The sequence below is a fragment of the Aethalodelphis obliquidens genome, unplaced genomic scaffold, assembly GCF_003676395.1.
Source record: "Aethalodelphis obliquidens isolate GAN/ISIS:26980383/991018 unplaced genomic scaffold, ASM367639v1 scaffold19, whole genome shotgun sequence".
Classification (NCBI taxonomy): Eukaryota; Metazoa; Chordata; class Mammalia; order Artiodactyla; family Delphinidae; genus Aethalodelphis; species Aethalodelphis obliquidens.
Genome location: NW_020837963.1, coordinates 1,500,167 through 1,527,300, shown reverse-complemented (window position 1 = coordinate 1,527,300; position 27,134 = coordinate 1,500,167). Strand labels below are relative to the sequence as shown.

General features: G+C 43.2%; 1 protein-coding gene across 2 annotated transcripts in view; it reads right to left on the bottom strand.

Moving 5' to 3' along the window:
• Positions 1 to 27,134, bottom strand: part of SETBP1 (SET binding protein 1) — a 375,892-nt gene that overhangs the window by 170,411 nt on the left and 178,347 nt on the right. For both annotated transcript variants that reach the window (XM_027118403.1, XM_027118404.1), the window contains exon 3: positions 14,509 to 14,562. In XM_027118403.1, coding sequence (XP_026974204.1) covers positions 14,509 to 14,562 — 54 coding nt within the window. The remainder of the gene's footprint in view (positions 1 to 14,508; positions 14,563 to 27,134) is intronic.

Here is a 27,134-nt window from a genome sequence, read left to right as displayed (position 1 = left end):
TACCAGCTACCCTGTTGTCTTACATCTGTGGACAAGATGGCAAAGAACAAAGGGGGAATGGGGTTTTAGAGTCCTGTTAAATCCCTTTTATCACTTTATCACTAAACAGCTGAGGACTTTGAGCAAATCATTTAATCTGCCTCAGTCTCTACTTTTTCTTCTGTAAAATGGAGTTACCTATTTCACGTTTCTGGTGCTCACCAGGTATAAGAAGGTATATAAAACTGCTACATAAATATAAGGTGATTTTATTGTTTCATATCCTGTATATGGGCTTAGAGCATGACCCTATTCATTACACAAGTGCAAGGAATGAAGTGTCTTTTAAAAAGGTTTCTCTGGCCTTTTGGTAGGTGTCCTGCACCTAGTAGAGATGTATTAATATGTCGGCAGTGTCCTAACTAGCGGATCTAGACTGACATATATTTAAGGAAAGTGGAATCACTAAGATTGGTACAAGGGCCCAGTTTCTTAAAACATTGGATTGCTTACGGCATATGTTTTTAAAAAAGGTTATTATAGAGGAAGATGGGAGAAGAGTATTTGCTGCAAGAGAGTTTATTTTCACAGCTGAGCTATGTTAGTGCATCTGAGGCTGGCCCTGTCTCAAGGGCTCAGACACAGGACCACACCCCACTGAGACTGATTTTGATGAATGCATCTTGGAACACACTGCTCACAGTGGAGGCTGTGTCACCAAGCCAGAACTGTCCTCTGAGTTCACATGTGAACAAATGACTTGCCCCACAAACAAGGAGATCCCTGAATACTTTCCAAGTCATGCTGATGAGGAGGCCGGACATGGCAGCTCTTTGCCATTGGTTGTGGAGTTGCCGATGCTGAGTACACGTGGCATGATTTGATGCCCTCACCTCCATTTAATGCTTCATATATTATCTCGTGATTTCGAAGGACTGTTTCTGTCGCCGGGGATTTGCAGGAGACAAGTTCTGCCTCTTATCAGAGAGCCAAGAACGTTATCTGAACAGCTGCCACCTGCAGAAAGGCTGGTGTCAAACCAAATACACTAGTTGAAGTACCTCTTTTAGGGGAAACAAACATATGTACATGCTCACGTGTGTGTGCGTGCATACACACACTCCTGGAATGAATGATCTTGGAGGCATGAGCCCTGCCACACTAACTAGTATCCTATGGACCTGTCCTCTGTTCCCACCTGATCTTACGGCTGTCTTCCCACCTACAGTAGGACCTGCCCCGATGCTGGTCTTGTGGGCTGGGAGCCCTGGGCAGCAGCTGGGAGAGGGAGGGCTTGGAGAGCAGATGAGCCACTCACTCGGAGGCACTGGCAGCTGCCTTTGAATTCAGGAGAATCCTTTCTTCCCTAGGCAAAGGGGCCTTTATCACAGGCGTGAAGGAGGAAGAGGCAGGTTAAAAAAATAAAATGACACACAGGTTGCTTGTCACAAAGCAGAGGGAAGAGAATAGCTTCCCATTCTCCTCCAGGCTCTGGCCTCAGATGACAGCTCAGCACAAATGGAATCAAATCAGCCTTTAGCTCTTCTTCTGCACCCCAGCAGCCACAGATACAGCTTCCACTCCAGCTGTCAATCAGGCCGAAGCGCACGGTAAACGCCCATGATTAGCGCCTTCCTCAATTGGGTGCGTAAATGGAGAATCACAACTCACTCCTCAAAGTAGCTGGAGCCACAAACCCATTAATTTCTACGGAGCCAAATGTAAACAGAAAATGAATGTTCCTGTAGACTCTCCAAATTTTATTTCCCCTGCTAAAATGTTGGGAGGAGGAGGGATATCTTCCTCTCTTACAATGTCTTCCCATATTTGAAATGAGCTGTTTGACATCCAGCCAAATGATTCTCAAAGGGAGACAATGAAAGCCCTGCACCCCCATTTGTCAGTATTTAAGGCTTAATGAACTCTTGGCGCCGTCTTTCCTCCCAGAGCTTCTGTTTGCTATTACTGTTTAAGGTGATCTGTCCAACGCTCCGATGTGCCAAGAAGCTTCGCTCATAATCAGAGATACGTATTTATTTACTAGTTGGGTAACTGACAGAGAGGTTTTCTAGAGATTGCCACATTCACTAAGAACTACCACACCCAGCTGTTCTCTTTGTATTTAAATCCCAGGCATTCTCCAGTGAGAGGGGCACTGGGTCCAGCCTGCTCAGCCTGCTCCCGCCTCCATCTCAGAGATAATCTCCTTCAGCTGTGGATGAGTCTGGACAGAGAAGAAGATGCTCAGAGCTCTAAGCCTTTGGGCGCAAAAGATTCTCTATAAATGCACATTCAGAGTAAACAAAACCCATCAGGCCCCTGTAAGAGTCCTACGCCTGATTGCACGAAACACATCATGATGGAATCTGCAGTTAGCAAAGTAATTGGCGTTATTACAGCTGATGGGAAATTTCTGATGCTGCCCGAGCTCCCCTTTGAAATAATACTCAGCCATTTAATTTGTCCAGCTCTCGTTTAGCTGATTGCTCTTTTCTGCTGGAGTTTATCAAGAATGAAACGCGCTGTCTCTCCAGATGCCTGCAGGCTGAGATTTCACAGACAGTTCTTTTTTCAGCACTCTTCCCACCTCTCTCAAGACCCCATGCCTTAGTCACCTTTCACAAGATGTCAATAATGCAATAGGTCGGAGGTGGGTGAGTCAAACTGATTTAATTCAAAGCTGTGTATTTCTAGTCCCAATTCCAAAGGTACCTCAATGCTCCTGCTATACCATTAAATAATGGTGAAAGACACGCAAAGCTCCAAAGATTTGCTTGTCCTAAAAAAAGGCTCACAAAATTCATTAGCTCCAGAAATAAGACAAGTAATAGAAGCTATCTTTATCATAACCACAAGGCCAGAGGCATTAAAGAAATATCAGAATTTGGATACATGCATTTTTGTTTGGGGGATCTATTTTTACTTCTGATATGCATGCATCCCTAGAATGGGTTCTACAAATATTCATTGAGCATCTACTTTTTGTACACAGATTCTTTATGTTTTTACACAATGCTCATCTTATCCCCCCATTCTCCACTTTGGCATTTCTGTTCCTAACCAGATGAAGAGTAAGAAAGCCAAATTTAGCCAGCTGTGTTTTCTCACAGTACAAACAAGGCTTGCATCTGGGTACAGACCTCTCATTCCCATCAGCAAGCTACTTGCCCTGTCAGCATGTTTACGATGGACTGCTTACTGGAGACAAGAGTCCTGCAGCCAGGACGGCTCCCTTCTGCAGGTGCCACCTCCATCTGACAGCCCACGGACTCCAGAACCCATACGCTCCTTGAATCAGCTCTTATCTCATCTTTAATATAGAAACAACTGAATTTATGGATATGAAAGTCATCATATAAAATCCCCCCAAAGTCCCCAAGCCCTAACACAGTCTCCCTGAACAGCACCCATCCAAATGCACTTTGGTACAATTCCTCACTGATTTTTCTGGGCAATAAATCATTGTGCCTGTGATTTTTTTACAGGGTTGGAGCTGGAGTAGATGTCCAGAATTATGCCGAGGATCACTAGACCCAAGGGAGTTGGTTCAGATGAGGCAATGCTCTGGTGGTTGAAAAAGCTCTTGATGCATTTGTTTAAAGTCATTTTGAACAGAGGTCCCCAACCCTGGTACCGGTGGCCTGTTAGGAACCAGGCCGCAGAGCAGGAGGTGAGCGGCGGGCAAGTGAGCGAAGCTTCATCTGTATTTACTCCCCATGGCTCGCATTACTGCCTGAGCTCCGCCTCCTGTCAGATCAGCGGCTGCATTAGATTCTTATAGGAGCGTGAACCCTACTGTGAACTGTGCGTGTGAGGGATCTAGGTTGTGCACGCCCTATGAGAATCTAACGCCTGACTATCTGAGGTGGAGCTGAGGCAGTGATGCTAGCTGGCGCTGGGGAGTGGCTGCAAATACAGATTATCATTAGCAGAGAGGTTTGACTGCACAGAGACCATAATAAATCAACTGCTTGCAAACTCATATCAAAATCTTATCAGTGAGTGCCAAGTGAAAACAAGCTCAGGGATCCCACTGATTCTGCATTATGGTGAGTTGCATAATTATTTCATTATATTACAATGTAATAATAATAGAAATAAAGTGCACAATAAATGTAGTGCGCTTCAATCATCCCAAAACCATCCTGCCCTCTCCGGTCTGTGGAAAAATTGTCTTCCACGAAACCAGTCGCTGGTGCCAAAAAGGTTGGGGACAGCTGATTTCGAACACTTTCTAGCTTGTCCTCCTCCATGGGAAAGTGCCACAGGTGGTAAGGGAAAGAAGCAAACAACAAAGGCATTTCTTTCTGGGTGTTCTCATGTCCCCGCCAAACAGTTCCTATCTGTCCCTTATCCATCCCCTTCATCCTGTCTTCCTCCTTCCTCTTGTAGGGTCATTCTCACAGGGCCGGGCTGTCTACCATTGCTCACTTTGATTGGCAAGTGTCATAAACAAACTAGTGAAAACATCAGGCAAGATCTAGATTTTTTGTTTGTTTTTTATGTTTTCTTCTTCATTGGTAATCCCAAATTCTAATTATATTGTCTTGGGAAGCTGCAATTTGTGTTCTGAAGTCTGCTGCAGTGGTCCAGGTTCAATTTCAGTATGTAACTTACAAGAATAATAAGAACTACAGCACATACTGAGTGTCTGCTGTATGGAGTGCTTAGCAGATACCAGATACTGTTTTGTGGGCCTATCTATTCAGTCCTCCTCAAAATCCCATGGAACAGGTATCCTTCTTTCACTAAAACAGTATCTGAGCCACATACACATTAAATACTAAATGGGGGCCACACAGCTAATACAGGGCAGACCTGTGATTTCAACTACTAAATGATAAAGTAATGGGAAATGTTCTCTGTGCTAGTTACTGGATACAGAAGGGTGAGAGAGATTCATGTTGTATTCCTAAATAAGCATCAATTTTTACTATTTATAGTAATAAAGATTACAACAACATCACGTAAAGTTTTTCTGTCTCATGAATCATTGGCTTGGGACACGTGTTGGCAACATGGTTCTGTCAGAGGCTGTGATACACATTTTTAAGAAGCGAGTGATGCAGAAGGAAGATCATGTGCAGAACTGGAGAAGGGGGAGGGGATGGTCTTTATCAGGGACATATCAGAATGCTGTGGTGGAGGCTGTCTGCAGACTTGATGCAGGCTCCAAACACAAGTAGACAGATGGCTGGAAGATGCCATTTGAGGTCTGCAAGCTGTTTCACTACGAGGGGCCCCTCTCTTGTGGGGGTGTCCTGATGCCTCTCAATCGACCCTTTTGGTCTGGTACAAGATGGTCAGAAAGGGGCTGGGTAGATAGGTAGGAGGCCAATGAAATGTGAAACAGACAGTAGGGTTGGAAAGAACTTAAAAATAAAAAGTGAGCGTGCTTATTTGTTGGAGAGGTGGGCCTTTCTCCTCGTTAGGCAGGTTTAGAACTATCCTGCTAAAGGGATTTTGAAGAAAATACCTCCTTTCAAGTCCTAAAGGTGGTCTGTGAATTTGTATTTTCTGCATGTGAGTCATTCCTAGCCCTAAAAATGTATAGAAGTGATGCATCACATTAAAATTTAGACAGGGAAATCTGTAACTCAATCCGCTAATAAACACAGATACTTGAGATATATCACAAAACATCAATGACCCCAAGCCTCAAGTGAGCAGAATTACAGGATGATTTTTAAGAAGCTCAAATTGAAGCCACTTTACCAGAAGGACGGAAGAGAAAAACAAGAATAGAAAACTAGAAACATGAAGTCAGTGGAAGAAGTCAAAGTGTAATTAAACATTTTGTGTCTCAAGGGATCATAGAGATCATCTAACTCTACACCCTTGCTGCTAAGCATTTTGGTTTGTTTTTGTTTTTGTTTCAGGTGAAAACTGTCTTTGAAAGAGAAGAGAATGACATTCAAAGTTAATCATCACTGGTTGGCCTCACTCTGTTTATACTTCTATTCTGAAAAATTGAGTTTAAATCAGATTTTGAGGGTTAAATCATATTTGAATATGCTGGCAGGGATAAGTTACATTGATTCCTTTGATAAAGGAGAAAAATCTTTCTGCATATGAGGAAGCCCTTCTTCTCCCAACACCCACATGCCAACCAGAAATTTTCCTGCATGTTAATTTCTGCACATTAAGTCTGTTTTAATTTGGACTCACCTGCACGTGGCCCTCAGGTGGTCAGAACATCTTGGGAGAAACAAAATATTCATTAAAGTCTAAAGAGATTTAGAACTGACTAAGACTTCAGAATATTCCACTGAAATGCCAGACAGTCTGGAAACACCTGGAGAACTTCTCTCTTCAGGACTAAATGCCAATACTGGTTTAAAAAAAAAAAAAATCTGCTATAAACACTGTCAAGGCAGGCAGTGCAAAAAAGATATACCTGTAGTACAAAGAGGCTGATCTCATGTAAGAAAAGAATGTCAGTTTGGGTTTTAGTACAAAGTATATGTATGCATGTGAACAAATGTTTTTGTTTAAAGTACTCTACTATTGTCACAGATGTCCATGTTAGGTAAGCAAAATAAAGTAGGTTGCCTTAGGAATTATGGGGAAAGATCTATGTTTTATGTAGGTATCCCACAAGTAGCCAGAAAAACACCTTTATGGGTGGAGGCATTTTTTTGAGGGGGACCATTATTCACAATACAAACATAGTCACGTGAGCTCATAGAAGAAGGCAAAAAAAACAAGAATCGAGATCCTACCCTTTTGATAAAACCAGAAACCTGCATCTGCAATTTTTGGGGAATGACGACATGTTTTTCTTTTTCCCAGCCCATATTTCTGTATAGTTACTTTGGTAAAATACTACAAAGATAAATTAGTAGGAAAATGATCACATGCTCGGATATCATGGAAATATCAAGTTGCCATAAAAGTTTCTAAACACTCTGTTTTTAGATGCATCTCATTGTGGACCAGTAACACACACTTGACAGGCCAGCACTAGTCTGCAGTCCATGCTCCGAATTGCACTGAATCAGAGAGCAAAGATGCACAGCAAGAGGCAGAGGGCAAGCCTGAATAAAGGCCTTGAGAAAAAGGTGTGAGTTTACTAAGCAGGACCCTAAGCAAGGAGGACGCATGGGATCAACCTCGCTCCTTAAGTCAGGGGATGCGGTGCACCAGCCAACCACACGCATTCTCTCTTTGGTCAGCATTGGAAAGCTGGGCCTTTTTTTATGTGTCTTAAGAGTCCAGAATGTCTAGGTAGCAAGCAGAGGAGGTCATAAACCCAACACCATCACTAGCTAGGTTAAAATACTGGACAAATCTCAACTGTTGAGTGGAAATAGCAGGCGGTGGGCACAGGTGTAGGCTTTATAGAATCCCTGCTTAGCCATACATCCTCTTCCTGGATCCCGTTTTCTTCCTCAGTGAAAGGGGAAGAAGTAAGCTGTCTGATAGAAGGTTGCTGTGGGTTTAGTCACCAGGGGCAAGTGAAGCTCATGGCACATTCCCGACACAGGGTAGAAGCCATTGGAATGTGGGGTCTTTTATTTTCTCTCCTCTTCAAGACTACCTCTGTGCCTCAGTCTTTATCTAGAAAGTGAGGAGGCTGATTTAGATTCTGGGGAGATTCTGAAAACACCTGGAGCTTCTGGACTCCACCCAGACTAATTCAGTGGGGTTGGGCCTGGGCTCCTGTAGTTTTCATTAGCTCCCTCGATAATCCCATCTGCAGTCAAGGTTGAGAACTGCTACTCTAAGTGTTCTGTCTTGTTCTTTCAATTCTCAAATGAAAGGAGTAAGTAAGCACTGATAGTGGGACTTCCTTATACACTGTTTTGCTTTAGGGTGGTTCTTCCCAAAATGGCAAAGTAGATACTATAGGGCGAGTTCAAAACAAGCCAACCTGTCTTCTCATTGTTGTGTGTCTTAGATGGGAGCCTACACCACCTACCTCTGCCTCAACTGGGTTTCCTCTGTAGAAGGGACAACAACTATCACAACTCTCCATTTGGGAACTGGGGAAGCAAGGGGATGAGAACAACAGAAATGCTTTGCCAAGATGGAAGGATGCTAAATGCTCCACAACAATTCCCTCTCTTACTCTGAGATAGATGAATTGCTTTTCCTTGAACAGGCTAAGATCAAGAAAACTCAATATAATACACAAAAGTGAAGCTGAGGCTGCTTGCCCTGGTGTTGTCAGTGGTCAGGTTGGGTTTGAATTATCTTAACAATGGTGATAAGCTCTAACTCAAGGTGCCATAGCATAAGAGGTAAAGAACACAGGTGTTGGAGCCAGACTGCCTGGGTTCAAATCCTAATTCTGCCACTTATGGGCTTTGTGACCTTAACGTCTCTGTGATTACTTTTAAAATGAAAATAATATTATTACTGATTTCACAGAGGTTTGTAAGGATTAAATGATGAATAAATGTAAAGTTCAAAGAACACTTTCCGGCATTCAGTTCACTTTTAGTAAGTCTTTGGCATATGTACACTCAATCAAAGGCCGTGTGGACATGTAGTAACACCAACTCCTGCTGAGTCCAACAAGGGCTGGGTGCTCTGGAAAATCCCGAGCTTCCTTTTCCATCTTTACGACTGTTGACTCTGAGCCTGTAGGCAGCGGGTGTGCATGGGAGCAGAATCAGACATGGGGATTCTGTTCTGAAGGACACTATCAACCCTGCAAGAACAAGCAACCTGGGAACTCAGGGATTTCATGCCTGCATTAAAAATTTCTGGGTTAGGACTCGTGGAGCCCAGGATATTTTGCAGATAGTTTAATCCCCTGATGGTCTATGAGTAGAACTGATTGTGGGGCCTGAGGAAAATGGAGTAAGGGTTCTTTCAGGGGTGACAAAGTCCCCCTCCTTTGAACACTGGGCGATAATCACACTTAATCCTGGAATGAACACAGTACCTTCTCAACCTGTACTTCCTTTATGTTTATGGTCCCCTTATTTCTCCAACCAGCCTAGCAGCTACCAGGTCCACTGATTCTGCCCCTGTACTTTATCTGGCGTTCATCCCCTCAGGAACATGTCCACATTGACCCCAGCCCAGTTTCATTCCCTACTATGTCTCACATGGACCAATGGCACAGGCTTATTACTGGATCCCCTCTTCTTTTCATCACACCTACTAACTATGGTATAACCTTCTTGCATCACAGTTGCGACTCTTCCCCAGCCTCAAACCTTCAATGGCTACACTGTCCTCAGATGGATGTCACAATCTAAAATCTGGGTCCTTATTCAAACATATCAACTGTAAAATGCCATGTTAAGATAATCAGAGAAATCTGAACATGGACTGGGCATTAGAAAATATTATGGAATAACTGTTATTTTTATAGGTGTGATAATGGCATTGTGATTGTATTTTTTAAGCCCTTATTTGTTAGAAAAGCTTACTGAATTACTTATGAGTGAAATAACATGATGACTGGGATTTTTAAAAAATAGTCTCCCCAAATTTAAAATTAAAAAAAAAATATATGTATCTGGGAGTATAGATGAAGTAAGATTGGCAAATGGTAATGATTACTGAAGCTGGCCCAGTGGTATGCGGGGAACCGATCACACCAACTCAGGAAAGCTGGCTGTCAAAGACTTTGCAAACAGGTTGTTAAACCATTGGCAGCTTAAAGTTGTTCACCATGGGGATATTTACACCACAGAAATCAGCAAATGCTCCAAATCAAGGCTTTTGTAACAATATATTAAAGTTGAATAATAGATAATAAAAGTTGAATAATATATGGAGGTTTATTAAACTATCATGTCTACTTTTGTATAAGTTTGAAAACTTCAATAATAGTTCATTAAAAAAAAAAAGCTCAACTATTTTTCTGGACTTTGGAGACCTCCTGCAATTTGGTCCCAACCTAATTTGCAGCTATATCTTCACCATACTCACTCTGAACCACAGTAATTAAAGAATTCCAAGTCTCCAGACCATACCCAAGCATCTCCACCCGTGGTTTGGTCTTCATCCAGGCTTCCCCTGCCCTGGAGTAAGTTCACCGCCTCACTTCCTTCTCAGCTATCCTGGCACACGTACAATGAATGACATCTCTCCCTATAAGACTTCCCTTCTTGCTCTATACAGATATAATTTCTCCTTCTTCTCAATTCTTAAATAATTTAACCTGTACTTTTCTATCAAAAGAAAAAGTTGAATTCACTGTGTGTGGCAGGCATCATGCTAGGTTGCTTTCACAATATTGTCTCACAACAATTTGAGCCTCACAACAATCTGTGGGATAAGCTGCACAGCTTTTTTGCTTGATAAGGAAAATTAGGATTAAAGCCACTAGGTAACTTCCCCAGGTTCACAAAGCTAATAGTAGTGGCAGAACATTCCAGAATTGTCAAAATTTTGGGGAAGAGTCTGTGCAGCAGGGAGCCCCACATAAAGGTCTCCATGGGCACCTTTGAATGAAATGGCAGCTCAGTGACTGAACGCCCTGTTTTCTCCGCACTGAAAAATGTTTTTCTGTGTTCTGAGGTACTCTTCTTACCCTTCACTGCAAATGTCCCCTTGGCCATAATAGCAATGGACATTTTAGAAATTCGTTTAAAATGGCGACCCTTTATAGAACAGCTATTACACTTGCCTCCCAAAATCCTGTCATGAGGCATACTTGAAGTAAAACTCAATTTTTCCTGAAAGAAGTATCCTCTCTCCTCTGAGACAGTGAGGCATTTATGAAGCTGGTGAGGACCAAGTCCTTTTGTGGGTGCTCTCCTCTGTGGGGGATGGGTCTTCTCAGGGTTGCTTTCCTAGCACTGCAGCTGGACAGGTGAAACTTGCATCTGAGATTGGGCGCCACACTACAGTTATTTCTTCCCAGCATCCCCAACCTGGGTCCTTGTTAAGCAGATGCTTAAATGCCCATGGGCACACATGGACACTTTACTACAAAATTTAAGCAACCTTCACATGCCTGTAGGAACTGAGAGATAAAGAAGAACTAAATGCCAAGAAGCCGTGGATGCTATTTGTATCTTAGATGAGAGCAGAGAATCTAGCACTTGCCTTGGATTCCTCCTGGAGAGCTCAGCCTGCAAAAGGAATGGAATGTCTAGCAAGAGGGGCGTGGTAAATAAATGATGGTACTAGCAAGCGGACAAAAATAGCCAGTTGCTAGAAGATTTTCCAGTGACATGAAAAGCATGCAAACAAACAAAATAGAAGGTTAAAAAAAGCATATAAAATATGATTGTCAATTTTTTAAAAAAATCCCATAGATGTGTATGTCTATGTACAGTAACTATTGTAAGACCATACCCCAAAATGTCATTATAAATATTTCTGGGGTGCAGAGATATTTTTTCTTATTTTTTTATATTTTCCAAATTTCTTCTTTTTAGTTAATTTTTATAGTTAACATCCATCACCACACAGAATTACAAATTTTTTTCTTGTGATGAGAACTTTCAAGACCTACTCTTTTAATAACTTTCAAACATACAGTATAGTACTATTAACTATAGTCACCACGCTGTACATTACACCCCCAGGACTTATTTATTTTATAACTAGAAGTTTGTACATCTTGACCACCTTCACACATTCCAAAATCTCTAGTGAACACTTATAGCTCTTAAACTGAGGGGAAAAAAAAAGAGTAAAAATAAAATGAAGAAGAAATCATACGATTGTGGGGCTTCTACTAAGGGAATGAGATGCCTCTTTTTATTCCTTTTGGGGATGGAGAGAGATGGTCTGGCAAAGGGAGATGAGGGTCCTCATTTCTAATCACCCGAAGGCAAGAAAAGAGGGGACTCAAGTGTGTTCATTCCTTTAAAGGCAGGAAGAACAAGGCGTTGGAAAATGAATGATGTGTTTGGGGGGAACCAAATGGAAGAGAAGAGTGTGGGTGACTTAGGTGTGAATTTCAGGAGCATTTCCATTTGTGCTTTTTAAACCTGCTGAGACTAGTAGCCTCCGGTCAGACAGTTCTCCCTGTGTGGCTCAGAGGCCAAGCTCGCTGGCCTGGGAGAACTCCCACCGCTAATGTACGGGCCGTAGAATCTCAGCATTGGGCTCTACCTTCAAAGTAATGTGTTTATTTCCAGGAATGAACATGGTGTCTTTACAAACCAATAACCACAGGGAGAAAGGCTGATAGTCACCTCCTTACCCTCCTCTTCTCTATCTGGATGCAGAAAGGAGAAGAGAGACAAGGAGAGGCCAGCCTCATACAATCACCCCTCTCCACACTTTCTAAGTGGAGGGGCAGCAAAGATTAGGGAGGAAATCATGACTATTTTCCTTAAGAGGCTGCAGCAGGACGGGCTTCAAGGGAAAAAAAAAAAAAAAGACAAAAACTTTTCTATGCAAGTGGTGAATGTGGACTGTGTGAAAGCTGACAGGCCCACTGACAGTGAGCCCAGGGAGGGGCCCTCAGCAAGTTCCCTCCTGAAAGTCAGTGACAGTGCCTGGAAGGAAACACGACCATGAATGATTGTGGACATCAGGATGCCTGGGGCTCAGTTTCACCTGAAACCCAAAGAGAGAAGGGAAAATGACAACAGAAGCCAACGATGTGGTGCAGTGGGGCCAGAAGGAGGCAGCCCCAAGCTTGTGGGCAGTGCTCTGTTTCTCTTTGGAAAAGCACCCGAGAGGGTGGTGTTGACTAGGTGTTGACACATCAGGGCCTTTTTGATTCAGGAACAACACTGCAGAACTGACTTTTTGATCTGGGTACTACACTCTAGCCACAAGGTTCCAGGGCTTCCTGGCCTCGGGAACACACATCCTGAGGAGTGAAAAATATGCATTTATATTCCAGCCTTGGGGGGATGACACACAAATGGAATAATGTGGAAAGGTCAGACGGAAGCAGGGGAGTGAGCCATCTGTACCAACCACCTGCGGGGTTATCTGTGGGGAGGGCAGGGAAGCTGCCTTTCTAGGATCATGGCCTCAAATGTTGTGGACAGACCCCCAATATACCTAACTTAATAGTTCATTTTAAATCTAATATCTTTAGAAATGTGGCTCAACAAACATGGAGAGAATATGATCAAGTCAGAAACAATGTCAAAACCACACACACACATACACACACACACACACACCCCTTCCATAAAATCAGTCTCCACTATGTAACCTTTTCAAGCCACAAAACAACATCACACAGAGCCTTTTTTCCCTTTATTTTTATAAATTTCCAGATAAAAATAAATATTTAGCTGAGATAAATATTTATCCCACTGCTTTGTGAGAGTATGTGTGGAGGTAGGTGGGATATGGGTAAATGCTGATTTTCTTTTGTTTTTGTTTATATTCCCTGAGATCACCTGAAAGTTTGTGTGAATTATACGAATAAGTACTTGAATAAATCGTCATTTTTCAGTATTGTCAAAAGGCTTCCTTACTATCTATTTTTAAAACCCCACTGCATCCTGACAGAAGGATCAACAAGCTGTGATCAAAAGACCCCAAACCGTACATGGATTTATCTTTAACTCTCACCAACGGGGCCCTTTATTTTGTTCATTCTCTCCCTCAAGCCTCTTGCTCCACTCCCATTCTGGTTCTTAGCTCTCTGACTGGTCTGGGGCCTCTTCTCCCCAGGACTTGGGATCTCAGCACCACACATGGGAGAAGTGTAGTGAGGGTACAGTGAGTTCTTGGATGTAAAACATATTTAAAGAAGAAAATATCCCCAAGTATATGGAATTATTGTTATTAGAAATTACCTGCTCTGCCCTTGGGAGTCTCTGCAGAGGTGCAGCAGGTGGGGCCTTGGGCAGCACTGAGTTGGGGAGTGACAGGAAGTTTCCTATTGAAAGGGGGACAGAGGAAGGGATGGAGCATCTCAGCTCTTGCTCTTGGATTTACCTATCTTTGCATATACACTCTATCTATACTAGGATCCATGGGGAACACAAGGACTTTGTGTGTCTGTCGTGCATTTGTGGTGTGTGTGTGTTGGTGGTTATGCATTTGTGTGGTGACAGTAAGCTCCCTTCCAAAGACAGGGAAGGTGATTTTCCATCTTCACTGCCAGGGAGGTCCCCAGAGAGCCCTTTCTTGTGCCTCTTGTGGTTTGCTCATAGTGACCTCCAAAAAAGCATTCTGGCCAGAGATAATAATGGCTTGTTTCCTAACCAAGATCAGCAAAACTCAACCATCTGCCTCTGCAGAAGTCTGAGATTAACCTGGCTGCCAGACCATGGCTACGAGGCATTTGCTCACAAAGATTCCACAAATGTGAGTATCCTGTCCCAACGAGGAGAAATGCAGGAGAGAACCTCACCCTCTACCTCCTTGGTTTAACGCTTTCCTGAGCTGAATCACCCACCACCACGCTTTCCAAGCAGCTTGGTCTACATTCTTGCGTACTATAAAATATTAAAGACGCAGAAACAGGTTGTTTTGCTCATGATGAGATGGGAGGAGCCAGAGGGAGAGGACAAACTACCAAGTCATTGTCAAGGTTGGTTCCTTAAGTCAGAGAAGCTGGAAATCCAAGGTGGGGGGTTTGTGCCCTGGTGCCAACTTTGTTTGCTCACAATTCATAAAAGGATCAGTGGAACTTACCTGTGGCTGAAATCCTTTGAGGTCGCTGGCTGCAAGGTCACTGGCTGGGAGGAGCTGGAAAAGAACAAAGGAGTCTTCCTTAGTGATACTTCTCACAGTTTGCGTACAGTGTCCCCAGAACAATTGATCGGCAATGGACTCACCAGAGCCCAGATCTGGAGCTAAAGCAGCAGAATCACAAAAGGCAAATGCGGTGCTTCTGGGATAGGAGCCTGGACTGAATGGCCTGCTCACCTTGTGTCTACTCAATCTCTGACTATCTCTGCTGCCCTCTCCTATCTTCTTTCCAGGTGCCACTAATTCTTCAGAGCCTTAAGTTAGGGATCATGAACTATGGATGGACTCCATCAAGTCCACAGACTCCCTGAGATTGTAAGTACAAATTACGTGTGAGTCCATACACTTCCTTAGGGAGAAGGTCCCTGACTTCTTTCCTATTATCAAATTATTCTGTGATATGACAAGTAAAAGAGACAGTTAAAGGCCCATCTCCTCTGGGAGGGCTGTTGCTTCTTCTTCTTCCTCTTCTTTTTTAAAACTCAGACCAGTGAAAATGACCCTTTCCTCTCTGCAGCTGCACATGACTCAGTTTCCCTTTATCGTACATTGCCTTTGATTTTATATGTTATTGAGGTATTCATAGCTTATGCCTCCAACTATTATGCACAATGTTAGATGAGGAGAGTCAGGTTATGTATTTTCTGTATCTCTGTGTTTAATCAATATTAAAGGGTAAAGTTAAGGTTTTAATATTTTTGCATGCTCTCCAGAAAGCACTCAATGGAATCATAAATTAACAGAATAATCACGTTCTTTATTGTTGCTCAAAAATGCTGGGAAAATGGGCTAAAGAGAAAAAAAGGCAGATGCTTATTTTGATTCAAGGTGTGTGACTGCTAGCTTTGTTAGGCCTGGAGAGCGTCTGTGAAAACTAGGAAAGATTTCATATTTGCTGTAACAATATTTTGTTTGGTTCAAGAAAGAGAGGAAGTCATGCTGGGCTGTAGTGCCTCCAGCCCTCAGAAAAGCTCACCTGGGCTCCCTAGCTTCTCTCAATGACTTTGCCAAAAATGACGCACAAGGTGTGTAAACTCTGGGATGGAGCAGGAAGGAGGTAGAGAATGTACCTCTCTCCCCACACCCAGGCCTGCAGGCAGGATTCCCCAAGTGGCATTTGCCTGGAAAGGTGGCACCATCCTGAGAGAGAGCCAGCTCAGCCCCTGACTGCACACACAGCCAAGCAACAAGCCGTGAGGGTACCTGACGAGACACTGGGGGCTGAACATAATTATACAGCATCTCTGCCTTCAAGGAACATACAATTTGGTCCAAGGGTAAGACACGCATGTGTCAGTGTGAGCAAAGTGTAGTAGGGTGTTAGTGTCAAACTGTGAACAACGTAAGGCAAGGAAGGTCAGGGTAGGGTTGCTGAAATAAGCTGGAGTTTGAACTGAGCCTTGAAAATGGACAGGCGGCAAGGCAGGGAGCCGCTTCAAGCCGGCAGTGGGGAGAAGACGTGGAAAAGGGGTTTACCAAGCCCAGCACAGCTCCCTTTGCGTCTGTTCTCTGCCACCTGTGGCATGCATTAAGGAAGAAGGGAGGGAATCATGCTACATCGAGGATCACCTGGGTGCCCAGCACAGTGGTTGCTGCTTTATAGAATTTTTATTTTCTAATCTTCATAAATCCCTCATGAAATACAAAGTATCTCCACTTTATGGATGGGAAAATTGAGACTTACGGAGGTTAAAAAACCTTTTTTAGGTCACACAGGTAGAACACATATTTGGGATTTAAATCCAACAGTATATTATCCCAAAGCTTATCCTCTTTCTTCTTTAACATGATGCCTCTGGTGGAGGCACACTGGAGATAATTTGTTGAGGAGACATGACATAGGAAAAAAGATGAGGACCAGACTGTTAGTCAAATGAGCCACAGGCAGGAACATAAAATGTGTGTCCCTATGAATGACCCTTAACTAACCCTTCCTTTCAGACACTATTTTATTTAATTGGTAACAACAATCTACTTTTCAGGACTTGTCAATATGGCTTAGGGCCTCTGATTCAAGCACAGGTTGGGATGGAGCTGGGGAGGAGGGACAGACAGGCTAGGGTGATGTATGGGCATGGGAGTGACCTCTGCAAGAACAGGGCCGCAGACATGTGTTAGTGCATAGGACTCAGGTCTCAAACTCTCCAGGCCCTGGAAGTCGAGCTGGCAGGGACTCTTCTACTGCGTTTTCACGAGGTTCACCAGGCAGACAGAAGAAGTAAGCCCCAAATATCTAGTTCTTCCCAGTTCTGAGATGCTGCAACAGAAAATAAACCACAAGGGTGTTCATGGCATCTTAGCGTATGTACTACTCCCTCACGTTAGTGGTTTGGGATTGAGAAATGACCATATCCACTTTGAATGGAAATAAAGATACAGAATTTTTGGTTATTATTCCTTAGGTCCCCTGTTCAGCAAAGTTAGGATCTATCCCATCCTCCCTGGAAAACTTACATCTTACATCCTCTTTCCCTTCTCTTAAGCAGAAGAAAGATGCGTGCAATTTAGTTCTTTTTTTTTTTTTTTTTTTTGGCGGTGGGGGGGTCGTGCCTTGTGGCATGCGGGATCTTAGTTCCCCAACCAGGAATCGAACCCGTGCCCCCTGCAGTGGAAGCACGAAGTCCTAACCACTGGACACCAGGGAATTCCCGCAATTTAGGTCTTAATTATTTAAACTTCTCTTTTGTATATATTTTGTATTTTCCTTTTTTTCGCCTAACAAGCCCATGCCCAACAAGACCATGGTTTATATAAATCTTACATAACTTCTGCATTTCTCAAAGTGTTAAGAAGAGTCTGGACAAACAATTAGTCATTAAGTACCTGTTGGTCAAATGACTTACAAGAAAAGTGGGGAATATTGTCAAACTAGAGGTGAGGGCTAGAATGACTAAGTTACTGGGAAGTGTGAGAGACAGCTTATGACATGCTTCAAGCTGACAAGAGGAAATGACATCTAGAATGCTCAGCACCTAGAGCATTTCCTGCATGAAACAGCATTCAAATATCTGAATGAATTAATCAGTAGGGGAGGCTGAGGCATGGCGGAGAAGAGATGAGAATGTGCTTCCACAAATCACTGCCCTAAAAAGCACTGATCCAGACCCTGTCCAAACTGTCCCCACCCCCCCACCCCACCCCCCGACCAGACCCCTTCCTCATTCTGTCCCACAGAAAAAGAGTTCACTGCTCAGACCATCCTAGCCGTGTGGGGAGGGATCCAGGACAGGGAGGCGAAGAGGGAGGAAATGCATTCCGCCGTGGCTCTGGGGACTGCAGTCAGGTTGCAGTTAATGAAAAGGATCCTGCCTTTTCCCAGGATGGCTAAATGTCTGCACTGCTCCCAGAAAAAGGGTTGGGTGGGTGTGGGGGAGAAAGGCAGACAGAATTACATTTAAAAGGCAAAGGAAGGAGAAAATTCTTTCATCTCTCTGGTGGAGCTGGGCAGCATCCTTGGGCCCTGTCTCAAACCATTCTCATTCCTGACACGTCTCCCTGCTCTCTGGAACAGTCCACATTCAGAATATTATGATGATGACCCTGCTTTCCATTTTTGAGGAGCTGCAGTTTCTCTCTTGGCGCAAGTTCAATTTTTTTTCTTGGTCTCTCCAAGCCCAAAGGGCAGGCTGGGGAGCAGGGGGACTGGGGGAAGATGAAGGAAACTGTGGGACCCTCAGGTGAGAGAAATACCTTCAGCTTCACAAGCAGAGGCATTCTGCTGGCATTCCTCTCACACCCAGCTTCCTGAACAGGATTCTCCCTTTGCTTCCCACACCACCATAAGTCACCCCCAGCACAGCTGCAGCCAGCATCACCCTGGGACCTCCGTGGGCCTCAGACTGCCCCTCAAATAGCTTCTTTTATACCTGCTAAATTCTACAGCTTCCAGAGATTCCTTCAAAAGAGGGGAGGAAGCTGCTCCACTTTTCTCTGTGTCCTCCAGCCCCAGGAGTATCACTTCCCCTCTTCTGGCCCCTCATCAAAAGGACACACTGCATCCGGTAAGGGAGTCCCTGACACAAAATGGGGAGTGTGGGGGGACTCAGGCTGGACATCTGGCTGAAAGGATCCCAGCCTTGTAGACATGCAGCTGGACACACTGAAGCCCGGTTGTGCTAGGGATCCTCTAGGTTATTTGCTCTTCTCAAATATTCCCTCCCCGTGGGCCAGAAAAGTAGATGACAACATGTGAGCTAGATGGATGGGTGGATGGGTGGATGTGGCGGTAGGCAGGTACACAGATAAAGACAACAGAGCAAAGACGGCTTCGGGGAAAACAAATGACCCTGTTTTAAATTTCCCTTAAAGACACCATCCTTTCATTAAATGCATTTTTTACCTCACCTGTCCTCTTTTCAATCTGTGCTCCTTTCCCTTTTCTATTTTGTAGGAAATGGATTTTTTCCCCCTCTTTATTTTGTGAAGTGTCACTTGCTTCTTACTTTGGCTACAGGATGGAACATGAACTACATCCCACTCCAATCCCTCAAATGGCAAAACAGTTGGGGACAGCCTGTGTGGAAGGCAGTCTCCCAGCAAGGGAGATAAACACCCAATTACGTGTGTGATTGGGGTTGTTAGAAACCAACTAGAAACTGAGGTCCAGAAAGAGTAAGTGGCTTACCCAGTGAAAAAGCAGAAACAACAAATCCAACCATATGTAGGCAACCCAAAGAAAGTTTTAGATGACCTAACACTTGGGGACTGGGAGATTCAAATCGGGAGGGGAGAGTGGCAGGGGTTAAGACAGAGAAAAGGGAAAAAAGTTAAGGAAGAAAGCTTGGTTTCTACCAAGCAACAGGCTCTGGAACCACCAACCACGAGTGAGCCTGCAACAGAGTTCCAGGCACACAGAAGAAAATGTGGAAATTGAATTAAGGGAGGTAAAATGGAACCAACAGGCTGCTATTCCTCACAGGATGATAACTGGAACACTGCTGTACAAAAGTTAGACTCAGAGGGAGAAGACTCATGTCTTGGCCCCGGGTCTGCCTCCACTCACTATGGGATCTGTTTTGGGGTCACTTCACTTATTCAGGTCTTGTTTCACCACCTATAAAATGAATTCTGTGTTCCCTCTGGCCCCACAGTTCCAGTGCCCCAGTGTGTGTCTCTTACCTCAGGGATAAAAGAGATGGAACAGACTCTAGATTATCTAGTCTCCTCTCTCTTTTTTTTCCAGGAACTTTTCCCCACTAAACACTTCTAAGAGGTTGTCTACATTCTCTGGAGGAACTTCTAATCAGAAGGACAGATGGGAGGGCAATGAGATAGTCTTGTACTGTGTCTCTATTATTGGTGTGCAAATAGGAACTTAGAGAGTGGTCACTCAGGCTGCTACACGGGGTCACCATCCCAGTGAGGTTGCAGTCACATCCACATCCAAGCTAAAGGTAAACAACCTTACAATTTGGAAAGCATTAGTTCTAACTGCCAAAGCATTTAGGGTGGGTGATGCAGGGGCCAGGCAGCCAGCTTCCTCCCAGCCTAAGAAGTAAGTTACACACTCGAAGTGGCCATCATCGCTGGGCTGAGTGTCCTTTTACTAAATCCCCTCACTCTCATGAAATTTTAAAGGTTAAACCTGAAACCACTGATACCTCCAGTCTTACTTTCAGGTTCTGTTCCAAAGAGCAACAAGGATGGCTAATAATAACTGAATATAACTCCAAGCAAGCCTGGTCTTGACTGCTTATATTTTTCTTGCATTATCTTTTAAATAATGGCGTTCTAATATTTATAGGTGAGATTTGTAACAAATTCCCCTAGACATGTAGCCAAAAGAGCTTATACATTTTTTTTTAAAGATTCCATGTGTGATCTTGCAAGATCACACATATAACCTATGTTCTTATTTGGTTGTTGTCCAAGACACAGCTATTTCAACTTCTGGGTGGGAATGTATTTAATCTTTCTTGCAGAGCTATAAGTATCGAGCTTAATGAAAGAAGAGGCCTCTGAGTGCCCTAATCTAGAACTCACTGAGACAAGAAGTCTTGTATTATGTTATTTGAAGCTGGTGAACCTACAGAAGTTCACCCTGCACTTTTTGAACTTCCCAGTAAAATTCTTTGTAAATGTCTTGTTCTGCAGACCAAAGAAACTGGATTTCAAGGATGGAGGGCATCTTGTGTGGTGTTGGGTGGGAAGTTTACAGAGGTAAACCTGGTATAAACTGGTGACATGAATGTTCATATCCTCATTTATTATGCATTTTGGTAAGAAGTAGCTCAAGCGGGTTAAGTTGTTTCTGAGGTTACACCATTTGCAGGTGGTAGGGAGGCACAGGAGCCTGGTTTGGAGGATGTGTGTTCCCTTTCACTACATCCTAATACTCCATGAGCCCCACTATTTTTTGAATGTGTATTAATAGAGGTTCTATCAGGTCCTATATGATGCCTCTGATGTTTCAAAATGAACCATGCATAGGAAACTTACAGAAGAGTGGTTTTCAAACTGTGCTCTAAGGAGCCCATCCCACTTTAGCCAGAACAGCACACCTCTTATTGGCATTTTATATTGGACTTCCATTTAAGATCTATTTGATTTAAAACTTTATAAAAAATAAAATTGGAATGCACTTATCTTAAAAGAGAAGGCCCCTACATAGGTGAAGAAGCCACTCCCAGTGCTAACAGAATATACCTGGGGGAAGAGAATTAACCAGCTCATCTCTTTAAAGATGCTAAGACAGTCATCTCTTACTAGGATTGGAATGGATGCATGAGCAGACCTCATTTTTAAGAACACAGCCTTTAATACTTGCCATGAGTTATTCATCGGGAAAATGCTTTATCTTCTTTTCTTTCCATTTTCTGAAAGCAGTGATGGCTATTCTTTTCATCTGAAGTTCAGCAAACTATACACTTAAGAAAGCATAGCTAACTTACCAGGAAAGTAAGGAGCTAGAGATGTGTTGCTTCTCAGGAGCACAATCTGGGCTATAGGTTCTTTCCTTCGAACAAAAGCAAAATTCACATTCCATTGGAAGCATCTGTGGGCTGTTCCCAAAGTCAGTAAAAGGCCAGTAAAGGAGGTTCCCACACTGAACGTACGCCAAGAAAAGCTGGATACTGGGGAGAATCCATCCATATCTCTGCCTTCACATCATGTACTGAATTTCTGCTTAGAACTGACCAGATGATCTGCTCGCTTGGCTCGAAGACTAGTATTGAAGCTTTATAATGCATCCCCTTGGCAAATCCAAGGAAATTGATTTACACCCCTGGGCTCACTCAGCAGCAGAGAATGGAAAAGTCAGAAGGTGCTTGCTTCAGAGAGTATCTGAGCACTGGAGTCAAAAGCTTGGCTGCTCAGCTCAGTGTAGCCAACTTGGCTGAGAATCTGGGCCCCTCAGGCCAAATCTAGAGCAATTAATCACAATTACAGGTGAATATCTAAAAGGGATAAAGTCAAGCTGCACCCAGTGATAGCTGGCCTTATAGCTGAAGGTAGCCACAGCTTTTATAAGCCTCAGGTAAAGTGGAAGGATCTCCTCCTTTGAAAGCCTACCCTGAACTCTTGGCAATTATAATATAAAAAAAATAATTGATTTTTCAGGACGTACTTTTGCGTGTTATTGTACCAGGTAGATGCTTTAACTCTATTATTCCTCTTAATCTTCACATTATTAACGCAGGTTAGTATTATTTTCACCAGTTCACAGTTGAGCAAACTGAGGCTCAAATCAGTTAACTAATTTGTCCAGGGTTATAGGGGCAAAAAGTGGCAGAACTGGAATTTGAACATAGCTCCAAATCCTGACAAGTCCAGTCCTCTAAGGCATCCATGACCCCCTCAGGAATCCCTAAATGAAGTGGGGCTTTCTCCCTCCCTACTCTGTCAGGGAGTCATCCCTGGCACAGGGACATTGGAACCACTGACAGCCAGGCCCCAGATGACCCACCGTGCAGGTAGGATCCAGGCTTCCCACTTCCCATCAGCCCCATGCAGGCTCACAGTGTAGGCATCTAAGTAACATCTTGATCTTCTCCTCACATTTCTCTGAACTCAAGTTGACTTTTTTCAAAGAAGCTTCGTTCCTGAACCCTGGCTGACCAAGGACTCACTAGAGTCTGCACTGTAATGCTGTGCACTAATCATCACGTGGATATTCTCTCCCTAACCAAGTTTACCCCCTCTGCCTCCCTTCCTGCTTTCCTTCCTTCCTTCCTCCTTTTCTTTTTTCTGCTAGCTGATAACGGTGTGCCAAGTTCCAGGCACCATCACAGATGCTGGGAATCCCCGTAAACCACTAAATGCTTTCCAGGGATCAGCTCCTATTATTAATTCTTCTGGAGAACCTCATAAGGCAGTACTATGATTATACCCATTTTATAAATAAGAAAGCAGAAACTTAGCTACATTAAGTAGCTTATTCAAAGTCACAAGAGAGTAATTGACAGATCCAGAGAACATGCTCAATTCCATCTGAAACCAAAGCCTATGTTCATTCTTAACTACTCTATACATGTGGCACTGCCAATAATCTAAATGCTGTCGTGGGTAACCTCATTCCACCTAGAAAAGACCTCTGCCTTCTAGAGACACACGCCAAGAGGTAAGCATTTATAAAAAAGGGCAACCAATGATGGGAAGAGGATAGTTGCATCCCAAGGAAGAGTAATATCATTATGACCATATACGTGGGCACTTTTAATAATATAGGAAAAGCCATCTCTGTTACTACAGGCAAGAAATGTGCTTTTATGTCATCTTCAAATCCAGCATAGCATGAGAACTAAAAGGAGCACAAGTTGTTAAGGATAGTCTGGCACTTGACAGAATCAAGGAACTGGACAACAGGAGGTAAGATCTTAAGGGAAGACAGACAACCGTATTCAACAAAGATAGAGTAGTGAAACCCGAGTTCTTCCTCTCATTTTCAAGGAATAACCTTCACAAAACTAAAATTTAAAAGACGGTCTTTGTTTACCAAATACTTCTGCTTATGGTTTTCATTAGAAAGGTTATTACGTATTTTTAAAGAAGTAAATCAGGTTATTTGCTTATTTATTTTAATTAACCAAGTGGAACTTGTTTGTTTATATGCTTTGCTATTGGTTGAAATAAAAATCTCTTTGAGCTTCTACTTGAAAACTGCACAATTAATGTGCAATCTCTTTCACAAATGGTCCTACTCTTGCCTTGTAAGACTGTACAACGTTACAGCCACTGTACGTGCTGTGTACTTACTTGGTCCTGTCATTCCCTAGGACAGGAGCTCTTTGAGGATCGAGACATCTGGCTATTTTCAGAATGACTCTTCACCATTAAAGATACTCTACAGAGTCTGCCACATCTTTCTAAAGTTGCTCCCCAGTATATTAAGCTTTAGATTCCTAGCATAACAACTTTGAAGGAGGCATCGTTCTCTGAAATACAGATATCCTTGTACTTTGTTAAAAATCTGTCCCTCTTGTATTTTATACAGGACTTCTGGAAGCAGCTGGTTCACCAGTAACTCTTCTTTGCTGGGGTGTGTATGTACCTGTTTCACATAGCCCTGCTGAGACTACAGTTTGCTAAAAATGGTTTTTTATGATTTTACTCTCAAGGACAAGATCATCTCAGAGTGGTATCTGGAAAACAGAGGTTTTCTTTTCATCAAAATCCGTCGTATATGGATTATAGCTCCCTGGATCTCTTCTCCTAATAAGATATCCTTTAACTGGTTCTCCCTGAAATCATGTGTGTGCCTGACTCACAGTCCCCCCAGTTTTGGACAAACTGCCCAGAATTTCCGGCTGGCTCAGCGGGGGGAAGCCTCTCTATATGCTACCCACTGAGACTGAGCAAAATGAGTGTAACACACAGATGCTACATCAGCAGGACAGGAAATAGCTGCTAACTTAGTCTGAGACCCCTTTAATAATCATATGCCCAAGCCCTTTATTTATAGCACAAAGGGTCCACCACGCAGACTAATGATGTTCACTTTTGCAGCTACATTTGGTAATTCATTTGGTGACCTTGGGCAAGCCATGTCTCTGCCTGGCCCTTGGTATTCCCCGCCTTTGACACGAGAAACTCTGTAAGATCACCTCATGATATGACAGGCTATGAATTCTGGAAAAGGCTATGGATGGCCCTGTCACTCACCCAAAGCATTCTTAGGCTTCACACAAATTGTCTATTACTAGAGGTACTTGGGGGTGAGTTATCAAAGGAAAAATGGTAGAGTGGTAGGGTGTAAGGGGAGGCAGGGCCCTTGACAGAACAGAGAAGCTGGTGAGGCCTAAGTGTATGTTGAAGAGAATCTACGCTCTCCATCTCTTACTGCTGTTTCAGAGAATAAGTGGCCTCTTGTTTCTCTCCACATCCCTTACTACTTAAACCAGGTTTTAGGAAAGTATCCACTATCAATCAGTAACACTATAATCACACGGCAACTATTCCCACTATAGCTATTTGCTGTGCTTCATTTCTAACTGGGCAAGAAAAATTGGAATCTCCAGGTCCTTTGATTAAAAAAAAATCCCAGATCTAAGGAATTGTAGTTAAGAATAGAGGTGAGTGGCCCATAATTTGGAGGGCAGAGGATCCATTGCTACACTGTGAGTTATATGAAGCAAGCTTCACTCAGGGACAGAAGATGAAAAAGAGGGTAGGGAAGCCGTATCTAGCTGTGTCCAGCCACTTACCTTTGCCATATCTAAATGGAAGGCACCTGTCAACAGCAGTGGCCTAATCTCTCCATTCACCCTAAGGCTTTCCTTGACCTCATGGGATATTAACTATTAACAAGCATCCTAATTCCAAGACACACAAGCTTATTTCCACATAATATTGAAAATTATTTGACAATAGGGCTGTCTTTTAATTATTTACCCTCTACTATCTGTTGAGTGCAATACAGCAGGCACTCTTCATAGTCACATCACAGGGAATGTTGCCCTATTCCAAGGTGTAAAGTGGTTTTATTATAAAAAGAATGGTAAAGTATGAGATTGACAAAATGTCTTTACTCTTAGATCTAAAAACATTTCAAATGATGATCTCACTTAATCATCTCAACAACAATGAAAGACATGAAGGGACAGAAACTATCCTGCTTGTTTGACAGATGGAGGAAATGAGGCAAAAAAATTGGTCAATGACTTGCCTAGGGATGTATTTGGCTTTAGAAGTCTTAGTGTAGAAGGGATCCTAGGGGGTGATTATCCAGACCAGCCCCGCTCCAATGCAGGAATCCCCTTCTCCAACTTCTCTGACAGATGGACATACAGCTTGAACACTTCTGAGGAAGTGCCACTCACTATTTTAGTCTTTAGCAAATTCTACCTTTATTCAGTTGAAATATGCCTCACTGAAACTCATCCCCCTAATTCTGAGCAAAAGGAACTAACTGCTTTGCTTTTATTGTCAAGATCTTCCTGTTAAATAGATATGTGAACCTCATTTTACAAGTGAGGAAACTAACCAGCCCACTCCAGGCAACAAATGTCAAGTTAGAGCCAGACACCAAGCCCCGATGATTTCGGACACATCGTCTCCCATACATTCTCCGGTCCTGCCCATGTGCCCACACTATAGTATGCTTAGCCCTCCTGCCACTGGCCATCCCTGATACATTTGATGACAGGTATCATATCCATACATCCCCAGGTGGCATATCCTAAGGGCTTTCAACTCTTCTTCCCTGGATACGGTTCCTGGTATCATCACCGCCTAACTTACAAATGCCTCCCTCAAAATGTGGCTCTCAGATCTGAGCACACTGTGCCAGTGGGAGGACTAACTGTTACTAACAAGTCTTGTCCTGACCTACCTTTAATAACTGACTCTCTGGGGGGGAAAAAAAGCCCTGATGCAAGGCATTTGCCAATTTCCACAGTGTAAATATTCTCACCACTTCAAGCTACCAACCTGAAGGTGCTGATTGCAGAGTTGGAAATAGATGTGCCCTGTTGCCTCTTGCCACCATGAGCTGGCTCTAGCACACCACAGTGCCCACGAGACTATCTGCTGAAGACCACTGACAACTGGGCTGGAACTTAGATCAGGTGACTTGTATGAAATGGGACATCCCAACAAGCTCAGAAATTAACATGTTCTCTGTACAAATTTGTGTATGAAGTAAGCCAAGCTTTTGAATGGAGTAAATGCGAAGGATGCTGATATTCATGAAATAAGTTCATTCAATAAATATATATTTTTCTAGGAACTGGGATATAAGCGTAAAAAAGTACCTGCTTTCAATGAAAGACAATAAAGTAAAATGATAACAATAAAAATAATGATATAACCTGTGAATTGTAATAAAAGTTAAGAAAAATAAAGCAGAAGAAAGGGGCAAAGTTGGGGATGTACTGCTTTAAATAAGCCAGTCAGGGAAGGCCTGTCTAACAAGCGACTATCTCAGTAGACAGAAGTATGGAAGTGAGCTGTGTGACATTTGGAATAGAACAATCCAAACAGAGAGAACACAATGTGCAAAGTTACTGACGTGGACATGTGCTCAACGTGGTGGTGAAACAGCAAGGAGACGGGTATCGCTGGGGCAGAGTGAGCAAGGGGATGGTGGCTGGAGATGTGAGCCGAGCAAGGCCGTGCCACAGAGAGCCATC